General features: G+C 36.9%; 1 protein-coding gene across 2 annotated transcripts in view; it reads right to left on the bottom strand.

Moving 5' to 3' along the window:
* LOC311067215 (NLR family CARD domain-containing protein 3-like) overlaps positions 1-12,103 on the bottom strand; it is a 35,786-nt gene extending 23,683 nt beyond the window's left edge. For both annotated transcript variants that reach the window (XR_014603193.1, XM_084088939.1), the window contains exons 1-4: positions 11,928-12,103; positions 11,360-11,453; positions 11,036-11,149; positions 6,010-6,135 (exon numbers count right to left, since the gene is read on the bottom strand). Coding sequence is in view for 1 of the 2 variants with exons in the window: in XM_084088939.1 (XP_083945065.1) it covers positions 6,010-6,135; positions 11,036-11,149; positions 11,360-11,406 (287 nt within the window). In the remaining variant the exon portion in view is untranslated. The remainder of the gene's footprint in view (positions 1-6,009; positions 6,136-11,035; positions 11,150-11,359; positions 11,454-11,927) is intronic.
* Between the last annotated feature and the right edge of the window lie 259 nt (positions 12,104-12,362).

Genomic DNA, 12,362 nt, shown 5'->3' with positions numbered 1-12,362 from the left:
TCTCTAAGCTCCCTTTGCTTTCCAAAATTATGGAGAAAGTTGTTTACCTGAGGCTGAGCACATTTTTGAATGACAATTGTATAACTGAAATTTTCCAGTCTGGGTTTAAGTCAGCCCACAGCACTGAGACAGCTCTGCTGTGATTTTTCAACGACATTCTTCTGGCTTCAGACTCTGGTGATACTGTTGCTCTGCTGCTATTGGACCTTACGGCTGCGTTCGATACAGTCGACCACCAAATTTTATTGTCTCGACTGGAGAACTGTGTGGGCATTAAGTTCTCCAGTCTGTGTTGGCCTTAACTGTGTTGGCCTTAGCATGGATTATGTCCTATTTGGAAGGCAGAAGTTTTTCAGTTCAGGTCAGTGATGCTGTGTCCTCTTCGGCTCCTCTGTCATGCGGAGTTCCTCAAGGGTCTGTCCTTGGGCCGCTACTTTTTTCAATGTACCTGCTGCCTCTTGGGTCAGTCCTCAGAAGTCACAATGTTTCGTTCCATTTTTATGCTGATGACTGCCAAATATATTGTGCCGCTAAGTCAGTCAAAAACCCTTTTAGCGTGTCTGAATGAAGTGAAAGCATGGATGGCTATGAATGTTTTGTATTTAAATGAGAGCAAAACTGAGTTTGTGTTATTTGCTCCTAGTGACTCAGCTGCTGCGGTTCCTGTTGACCTGGGTTGTCTAACCCGAGACATTAGCCCTGTGGTTACAAACCTGGGTGTCAAGTTGGACGGTCGTTTAAAACTTGATGCCCAGATTAGTGCAGTGGTGAAGACCAGCTTCTTCCAGCTGAGGCAACTAGCCAAAGTAAAACCGGTTTTATCTCGACATGATTTTGAAATTTTAACCCTCTGGGGTCTGGGGTGTTTTGGGGGTCCTTGAGATGTTCTGACATGCCCTGACATTTGTGCTTTTTTCAGTTGCTTATAAACATATCAATGGCAAAAAAAAAATTACACTCTATTTAGCACAAACAGGACTACCATAATATTTGAGCCACATGTATGTACATGTTTTCATTTTTGAGAGAATAATGTTTATGCATGGTTATTGAAAAAACTAAAAATGAAAGTTTCTGAAATAAGGCCACAAAACACATACTAAATATATCATCGGATGTCGTCGCCTAGAGCAAAAGGATGATTTTCACATCATTTTTTCTTCAAAATGATGTGAAAATCATCCTGCCTAATCATTCACATAAAACGATACATTGATTTAAGTTTTGCGAAACACTTTTAGTTTGGAAAGCCAATATGCGAATGGGGCGTAAACGATCATGCATATTTAGTAGTTCACACCTGATGAAACAATGCCCCTGCATACTTAATGAGCCATTCATTCAGGTGTGTCACCTATAGCTAACTTGAATATACAAGCTTCATAAAAATGATCATTCTAGAAGAAAATTTCAGATGGCATTTAGAGGCTTTTGCATCTGAACTCTTCATATATATACACACATATATATATATATATATATATATATATATATATATATATATATATATATATATATATATATACACACTACCAAATTGGTTCACAGTTGGAGGCATCGCAATTTTTTTTTTTTTTTTTCACAAATTGTGCTTGCAAATTGTATAATATCCAAGGTAAACATGTCTAGTAATTGTGCAGTTAATTCTCATACTGTATTTTCAGTTTTGGAATATTTATCCTCTCCCCAAATTTGTCACTAATAAAACACAATACAAATTATTTAAAGAAAAAAATTATATTTACTTGTTTACATCTACCTTATAAATATATATTTTTTTATTAAAAAGGTTACAATTACAACAACAATTCAAGTGTAATCTTTCTTTTTAAAAACTAAAGTATACAAAACGTATTATTTGATGACTTTATTTTTGATAATTTTTTATATTTTTCCTCATCTCAGTATAGCAATAGAGTTTGCTAAAAGCTGTTCATTCAATACAGCAGTATTTGAAAATCGGTAATATTTTGTAAAATTACATTTATATTTGCATTTATGTCAAAACCTAGACACTTTATTTCAACATATTTCAGTCGATTTTTACTCATCTCAGTATAGCAATACAGTTTGCTAAAACATCATCATTCATTCACACACGCGATTTAAATTTAAACTGTCTTTTTGCGAGCTGTGGTAAACAGCGCGCATCTCTGCCGTTCATTCATTCATAAACAGAAACCCGATTCACGTGAGAAGGAAAAAAACTTACTACAGCATTCCTCAGCTCGCTCCTCGATATACCCGCACTTCTGAGGTACATTTTCCATTATTATTATTCCTCACAGCGCTGCGAGACGGTGTAAAGAAGTAGGCTACAATGATATGATTCAACTTGTTTTCTCAAGCTGATATGGGGGCGTTCACAGTTTGCACGGATTGCTCAGTCATTTGCGTTTGAATAGCGCGCGCTCTGAGGGCGGAGTCACATTACAAGTAATTAGATGAGATGAGAACGACTGACATCTCGCTCTTTTCTTACAGATTACATGAACTGAGAATATTTGTTTTTTATATAAATTACTTCATTTAAAAGAAGAGAATTCAAGCTTCATGCCTGTGTGTCTGTATGTCTGTTTGACTGAGTATTCGCTGAGTTACAGTTCATTTTCGGACGCGTTTCAGAATGGACTACACTGACAGAGAAGGCAGAACTCGCTTCGTGTTTATTTTTCTTTATTTGGCAAAAAGCACAACACTTTGTTTTTATTGTGAGTATACACAAAAATAATACACATTTAACAGAATCGATTGATGTATGAAACTCCTATGGAAAATCAAAGTCAACAGAGTATTTATGAGTTTCTTTTACACTGATTAAAAAAAAGCGACGATACCGCCGACCTCTGGGGGTTAATCCATGCTTTTGTCACCACTCGTTTAGAATATTGCAATGCACTTTACACTGGTCTTAGCAAATCACTTATGGCACGATTACAACTAGTCCAAAATGCAGCTGCTCGTCTTTTAACCCTCTGAGGTCGGCAAACGCGCCAGCGCGCTTTGCTGGATTTTCTTCACATTGTAGCACAATAAACTTAAATTACTCAGTCATTTATGGTCATACAGAAAAAAGAAATATGAAAAAACAATCTGTGATATTTCTACTTTTGTATGTGTCCACTTACAATCAAATCAAAACATTGTGCTTTTGTAAAATAAAGAAAATAAACAGGGTGTGCTTTATGCCTCTCCGTCGCGGTGAACTTTTTTTTCTTGAGCACGTCTGTAAACTGAAACAAAACTCAGCGAATACTTGTCACACATTTATGAGCCATATAGCTTTATAAACATTTAAGTGTGTACTTTTAAATGATCGGATTCAAACTGAAAACAAATATTCTCTGTTTAAGTAATTTGTATAAAACCAACAAGATGTCCAGTATCTCAAACGCTTGCTCAATATTTTTAATTTGACCACGCCCACACGCGCAAAAGAGATTGACATGCAAATCTCCACATGGAACGCGATCGCGCTCATTACTTTCAAACACAAAGCACCAAAACACTACACAAGTCTCTGCTTTTCGTTGAGTTTGAAAGACGCGCCGTGAGCTTACATTGGATTTACCTCAGAAGAAGAAGAACGCGATTTGAAGACAAGAAAGATGTAAGGTAAGAAATTCTTACTTATTAGTTTATGTTATTGTTGCATAAACTTCACATTGCAGTTGAACTGTTGCTAGATATATGGTGAATATTATAATATTTAGACCCATGTTTACTGTTACTGTGTTTCTGGATATCTGCTCAAAAGTAGATATGTATAATATGGTAACCATAATGTTTCATATTTTGGAGTGTCCTGTGCGTTAGAATGTATCATATTTTGGAGCGCGATCGCGTTTGAATGTTTCATATTTTGGAGCGCGATCGCGTTTGAATGCATCATATTTTGGAGCGCGATCGCGTTTGAATGTATCATATTTTGGAGCATGCTGTGCGTTTGAATGTTTCATATTTTGGAGCGCGATCGCATTTGAATGTATCATATTTTGGAGCGCGATCGCGTTTGAATGTATCATATTTTGGAGCATGCTGTGCGTTTGAATGTATCATATTTTGGAGCGCGATCGCGTTTGAAAAGCAAAACGCACCAAACATTAGGCTTCATGTTTTTACTATTATCTCATTTCATATCATCATAACGAATGGAAACATTTGAAGTAACATATGATAATCAATATATTTTTCTCTAGCGTAGTTGTTACTGAAATCTTTTGGAAGATTTATAGGCTGCTATAGGTTATTGTTATTATTATTTTATGCAGCACTGCGCGTAGCCTATGCCTACAAGGCACAACAAACCTGGTGTTCATTATATTATATATTGTTGGAAACATTTGTGTGTGTGTGTGTGTGTATTCTGTGAATTTTAAAAAGCAATTTTAACCAGAAAAATCTAAAAATTATTCCCAAAATCGTTCAGGCCTATAGTTTCTCTTGATATCAGTATGTTTTGTATGAAATGTTTTTTGTTTTTTTTTCAGTGACCAGATACCACTGAGTCCTGCTGACTTCAACATTCACATGAGTCTCTGTATATGAACATGGTAAAGTGAAAATCAAACACCTTGGAAATGAAAGGTATGTACAATGTTTTTAGGAATGGCACAAAGGTCTCTGTCTTTGGGTCATTTTTTCAAAAATGTGCTTTTTGTCATTTGTTGTGTATCTTTGGATTATGTTGTGTTGTAAATAAATCCAAACAATCAAACAGCCATTCTTTTTTTAAATCTCCTCATTCTTTGTGCAAGGTTGCTCAGAATGACAGGGCCTGATAGCTCCTAATAGGGCCATTAGGGGAGTGTCTTTGTCTTTCTCAGGTGTGAAAACAATACATATTAATGATGTGATCACGCCTCCTCGAAAAAAGCTTTCTTACACAAAACACGTTTTACAAATTTTAAATCAATATATTGTCTTATCTGAATGAGCAGTCAGGGTGATTTTCACATAGTTTTGGAGCAAATATTCTAGGCTACGTGATACAATTTTCAAAAGTCTTGTGAAGAAATAATCAGTATGGGTTTCATGACCTTATTTCAATGACAATTTATTTTTGTATTTTCACAAACCACGCATAAATGTCATTATCTCAAAACTACAAACTTTTACATACATGCTGCTGATATATTATTGTAACAGAGTTTGTGCTGAATACAGTGTAATCAGACTTTAGCCATGAAAATGTCACAAGTAACAGAAATAAGCACAAATGTCAGAGCATGTCAGAACACCTCCAGGGCCAGAAAACAGCTCAGACCCCAGAGGGTTAACTGGAACTCGAAAATTTGACCATATCTCACCCATCCTCCAATACCTCCACTGGCTCCCTGTGCACTTTCGCACTGATTTTAAAATTCTTTTATTTGTTTTTAAATGTCTGCATGGCCTGGCCCCCCAGTACCTGTCTGATCTGCTCGTGCCCTACACCCCTTTTCGTTCGCTCCGGTCGGCTGACCAGGCATTGCTGGTCGTCCCCAAGACCAAACGTAAATCCAGAGGTGACCGTGCGTTTGCCGTGGCAGCTCTGAGACTCTGGAATGAGCTGCCTTTGCACATCAGACTGACTGAGTCTCTTCCTGTTTTTAAATCCCGTCTTAAAACTCATTTATTTTCTTTGGCTTTTAACTCAGTTTGAGGGTTGACTTTTAGTTTTGTATTACTGTTGCATTTATTCTTATTGTTATTTATTGTTTTATTATTTTTTGTGGCGCCTCTGTTGTATGTTATTGTTTATTTTTTAGACTGTGTTCAGCACTTTGGTCAATAGTGTTGTTTTTAAGGTGCTTTATAAATAAAGGTGGATTAACTGAGTAACAGACCAACAGCTTTTACAGTGTGTGAATGTATTAACAATACAATACATAGAGCTTTACACAAGAGCACAATGATAATCACTAATAGACTGAAACCAGAAAGATTGTAACTCATTAAACTGTTGTATATTAATAACAATTTCATAAAAAATCAAATACTAGATTAACTTTTATAGAAATGATATACCTGAGATCAGGCCGTTTGTCTCCACTCTTAAACATGTCTGGCGGATCCATAGAGCAGTTACTCTTCATAGACACACAGCTGGACTCTGGTTTTGATCTCTTCTGCTGGACTGAACTGGATTCAAAACTAAGTAAAATAAAAAGCATTCAGATTTATAAATGTTGTGCACTTTTACTGGAATCTTCTGTCTTAGGAAAGACCAGGGAGTGCTGTAACACTTTTGCTTTAATGTCTGTAACTCAGTGGGGTTTTGCACTGTGTTTCAAACTTTGATTACAATTATTTTGAGAAATTAACTCACTGGTTTTTAAAATGCTACGCATATTTTTTTTTATTAAAGTGACCGATAATATTAGGAATTATGAATTCAAAACAAACAAATTGAAAACAACTATAGAATTATAGAATGATTCAACTCATTGACAGAGTCACATGACTCTTCTCAAAGGCACAATGGAGGACAAAGGCTCAACCGACTAAAGAGACCAATGTTTAGCTGACCTTTAAAGATAAACCCCCTTACTGTACTCTAGTAAAGGTACTCTTGCTGTGAAACATCACTGTTCTGACCAGACACTGTGAAGCTTTCAACAAATCTGAACCAGCGGTTAGAAAAATCCACTAAATTTTACTCCTACTCCACTATATAAAGGTGGAAATAATCTCAGCTTACACTTACTTGATGTCACTGTTAGTATTAAGGCCCGTTCACAACAAGAACAATAACTATAAAGATAACTATAACGATAACTATATTCGCGTCCACACCAACGAACGATAACGGTCTTTTCACTCTAAGCACTCGCGCTGCAGTTTCAAAGTAGCGAAAATGGATGACCAGCTTCTGATTTACGTCACACATAAACTGAAAAAGAAAAACAGGCACTTTTGGGTACAATATATCCTTAAAGGTATAGTGGAGGATTTTCCCGAATTTTAGAAAAGAACCGCCCTCTCCACTTTTTGAAAAAATGTACATGCGCAACACTCTACCTGCTCCCGAGAGGGAATGCCTATTAAACGTGTGCACGAGAGAGCATGCACGAGCCTAGTTCTCCTCATGCACGCTCTGTTTACAAGTTGCTGTCGGCATAGCTCATACAAGCCTACTTTCCAAAAGAATATTTGCACTTGTATTTGTGTAATAAATACTATGGTGAACATTGGAATTATCAAAAATGAACGCACAAGGTTTTAGAACATTTCAGCGTGATACCTTTTACAATTTGGTCATAAGGCTACTTTAGACAAATTGAGATGTTTACCGTGTCTGTGCGGTGCGTGACTTGTGCCAGGGCTAGCATCGCTAATCATAGCTTACATTAACTTTTACTAGCAGTGATTTTAAATGGATTTCTCCAAATAGCATGCCAAACTTTACCTGTCGAGTAGAAACTTCGCGCCAGCGTGTGAAATATTCTCACAAAAACACTCTGGTCTTGTTTCTTTCTTCAGAGGCCTTTCTCTTCTTGTCATACAATTCGTAGACACTTTTTCTCTTGCGACCCTCGGACATTTTGAAAAAACCCGGTGAGAACGGCAAGCTTCAATGAATGGCTGAAACCAGGGACGTGCACAGACATTTTGAGGGGCAGGGGCTCAAGTGAAATAAAGGGCACTTCTCATAATTACGTTTTTTTTTTTTTTTTAAACAAAAAAGTATATATATTAACGCAACTCTGACTTCCTTTAAAAAAAAATAATTTAAAAAGTTAATTAATTTCATCTTCCTCAAACTCACGCAATTGTTTCATTTTCAAAAGATGTCTACAAAATAATCAGTTCACACAGAAACCATGGTCTCCTTAGTATTCACTAGGTTTATAGAGCAGCAAAGGAAACCATTCCACAATGTGCATGTTTTGAAAACATTTTCTATGCTACTAGTTTCAAGTATATATTTAGAATAACCTAAATAACTGCATCAAGCAGAGGGGCGTGTTTTACTAATAATTTGTTTATTTTTGCACAAGGCACTACATTATTTTAATTATTTTGGTGTTATCAGAATACATAACACTTTAAAATCAACACAAATATTCACTCTAAACTGAAGAGGGCTGTTGCTGCTATTTTGTTAACTTTACTGAAAAAATCACTGCAAAAATGATTGACAAAATACAAAAATACAGCAACTTAATAAAATTATTACAAAAAAAGGTCTTCTACTTCAAAATAAACTAACTAACTCCGCTGTGCAGAGTATAACAGACCGTTGCTATGGACTCACAGGATTCTAACCATAGAGACGGAGCGTACTATTTTCTTTAGCGGAAGCAATACACTCGGGTTTAAATCAATAAACTCCTTTTTAAATCAATATTTTGTGTCAAATTAATTATTTATTTGGTAGGTAGCCATGTAATAAGCGGGATAATGTATAGCGATTATCCCTTACACATTAGCTAGTCTAGTAGCTCATGAGGCATGCATGCTAGCAAAACACAGGTTAACTATATTTGTCTTTGGCTAATCAGCAGTAAATTCGAGCCTCGACCAGTGCCTGGAATTTCGAGGCACTGGTAGTTTAATCTTTTTTTCATCGCCAGCGCCACTCACCTCAGCACAAGCCAAGAAAAACACTGCTGGGAGGGGCTACTGCTGCCTGCAGGTGTGTGTGTGTGTGTGTGTGCCGATGTGCGCCGCTGCGCAGAGACAGACGCAGGGGGGGAGAGAGAGAGAGAGAGAGGGAGCGCTTCAGAACTCCTGACCTGATATTTAGATATACTATTCTTCAATAAATATATTTGTTTGACAGGGAAGCTGTGCGCAAACAGGAATATATATTATTTTTCAAAAATAAAATAAAAAGCACCCCAGAAAAAAGGGCACTTTCTCTCCAGGAATAAAAAGGGCAGGTGCTCAAGCCCCCTTTGATGTCTATGTGTGCACGTGCCTGGCTGAAACCATAGCTCACCACACATATACACCTGAAAGTGCGCATGCACAGAAAGCGAAAACTACCTAGGGATGAGCACATACGACGGCCTTACGTAAACATATCACCAGAATGATTGACAACTAGGAGGACCAATAGTCTTGATGATCCACCCGGAAAAAGAAAATCCTCCACTATACCTTTAAAAGACGAGAGGAGTTTGTCGTCTTTTGAAGACAAATTTTATTCATACTTTGGAATGAATCAATATCAGTTTGTTGCATTTACACGTCTTTTACCAGCAGATGTCCTCAGCATGCTACGTCCCGAGCGCATCTAAACATTGAATCTAGCTAGTCTAGTGAGGACTAATCTAACAGTGAATTTAGCTGACAAAGTCAATAGTGGAATAAAAACAACACCTAGTCAACACCTTATATATATACACACACACACAATGCCTTTTTCACTGAAACTTTAAAAGGAAGCAATACAATGTTGTCGAAACTCAATACCTGAGGTAATTTTGTTACACTATTTGCTGCTAGCCTGCATAATGATCTCATCGTTAATACTTCTCGCCATTTATTCCAAGGGTATGACTGATTGCTTTCCATATATCCATTTTTTAACGTATCCTCGGAAAGGAGCTTGACTTGTCAAACAGTGGTGGATTTTTCTGTACCTCTGCGATTAACTTCTCCACAATGTCGTCTGTCCTTTTTAAATGCGCAAGCCCTTTTAATTAGAATGGATTCTGATTGGCAAGAGCACAATGATAATCATTAATAGACTGAAACTTACAGGATTTGAACTTAGAATTATTCGGTTCCAATCTAGATCATTAACTGCTGTATACCCATTTAATCCCACCGGTCACAATAGTGACCGTAAAAAAATGTTTCATTTCTAAGGCTATAAAAATGTTACTGAATGATCTATCAATGCATTTCCAGCAGATATTGAAATAATAAAGGGTCTCAATGAAATATGTGCAGTGTCGCATGTTTACTGTAAATTGTCACATGACCAGAGCTGTTTATTTCCTGTTTGCGCCAAGAGAAAAGGATGGCAGCAAGAAAGCTCCCAAAGAAAAGGGTGGTAAAGTATGTTAACATAAAGATAGGACATAGATTTTTGGTACATATCATGTTTAAGGTGTCTAGTATTGATATATGCATTTGCAATTACTCAACTTTGTTTAATGTGGTCATAGCACTCACAAACATGTCAACGGCAACAATAGTGACCGGTGGGATAACCCATTGTATCTACATACTAATACACATAGGCTAACTGTTCTACCTTACTTTCTACCTAATTTTACACACACACACACACACACACACACACACACGGTCACGTCTGATCTCCACACACACACACACACAGACACAGACACACACACACACACACACAGACACACACAGACACACACACACACACACACACACACAGACACACACACACACACACACACACGGTCACGTCTCCTCTGATGTCTGATCTCCACACACACACAGACACACACACACACACACACACACATACACAGAAACACACACACCCACCCACACACACACACACACACACAAACACACACACACACACACACACACATGGTCACGTCTTCTCTGATGTCTGATCTCCACACACACACAGACACACACAGAGAAACACACACAGAAACACACACACACACAAACACACATACACAAACACACATACACAAACACACACAGACACACACTCAGACATGGTCACGTCTCCTCTGATGTCTGATCTCCCCACACACACACACTCGCACACACACAGACACAAAAAAAACACAGAAAAAAAAACACACACACACGCACAAAAACACACACAAACACACTGCATAGGTCAAACAGACCTATATTAAATCAATACAATGGTTGATACAACACAGTATCCCACCGGTCACAATTGTGACCGATCATAAAACACACTTTTTCACACACTTTTCCATAAAAATTTCAAAAAATGATGACTGATTGTTTCAAAGGGATACTAATGACACATGATTTGGATATTTTTGTGTCTGGGAAAAATTTGGGATTAAATGGGTTAATAACAATTTCATAAAAATCAAATACTTTAAGAATAACTTTTATAGACGTGATATACCTGAGATCAGGAGGCCGTTTGTCTCCACTCTTAAACTTAATTGGCGGCTCCATAGAGCAGTTACTCTTCATAGACACACAGCTGGACTCTGGGTTTGAGCTCTTCTGGACTGAACTGGAACAGAGAACAGATTCAGTTTAATCCTTTAGATTACTGTGTTCATTCATTATGAGAGGAACCATATTAACATAAACACTTTATAATCTTTTTATCTAACATTTATGTTAGTTTCAAAATAAAAACAGGCAAAAATATATATTTTTTTGTGTAAACTTTCTCTAGGTTCTGTGATGTAACACAATATACAATGTTTGTTGAAAGTACCATCCTGGAGAACAATCTCCATCTCTGGATCCTTGTGAATTACCCATGATGAAGCTGCAGGAGAATATGATGAGTTTGATCTCCTCCACTGACTCTGAATGAAGAAACATTCAGACACTAAATTAAATGATTGAATTAAACAACATTCATAATTTAGCTGAACATATCTGGAGTGTGGGAGAAAAGGATCATGTGACTGCGTTAACTCAAGCTCATTGGGCCTTTTCACACACAAGTCGACAGTTGGATTTAGAATTTGATGAAAAATAACTGACACCAAGAAATGCTGATTGAACATGTTCAGGTGAAAAAGAAAACAAACCTTGACACACACTGATCCGATAAATAAATAAAACAACGTGTGTGTTGACGTTTGTCTGCGAGGCGTGAATTGGCATTATGTTTACACATAAAATGTTAAACTTCTGGAGAATCACAAACATCACCAAACACAAAAGAAACATTGAAGTGAAAGAAACCCTTTATTAAAGATTTCATATCAAACAATCACGTAAAATGTCCTCCAGAGATTCATATTAATATAAGAAAGTCACACATGAACACTCACCTTGATCAAATTTTTACAAGATCAGGATCTCAAATCCTCCAACTTTAACATCATAAAACTACACGTAAATTCATTCTTAAACGTTGATAAACACTTTGATGCTCAGTTTTTTTCCGTGGCGTATTTCGCATTTTTCCTGCTTAAAATGGCGACAGGAAAACCTACTTTCACTTTCTATGGGGGGAGACGCGCGTTCACGAGAGCACCACGACGCAGACGTTGTTGAACTCGTGTTGGAGATTAATATTTAGGTGGTAAATTATGTGGGGTTGTTTTCGCAAAAGCACCCGCGTCTTTTCAGTTTGTTTTTATTTGTGTTACTTTATTATTATTTTTTTATATTCTTTGGTTAATTTTATATTATTTTTCTCTCTCTTCTATTTAGTTTGTTAATTTCTGCTTTCTTTAACTAACGTTAGTTTTTGTTTGTTCATC

Source organism: Abramis brama (assembly GCF_963993115.1).
Source record: "Abramis brama genome assembly, chromosome: 17".
Taxonomy (NCBI): Eukaryota; Metazoa; Chordata; class Actinopteri; order Cypriniformes; family Leuciscidae; genus Abramis; species Abramis brama.
The sequence above is the reverse complement of the archived record's forward strand: the minus strand, read 5'-3'. Positions and strand labels throughout refer to the sequence as shown.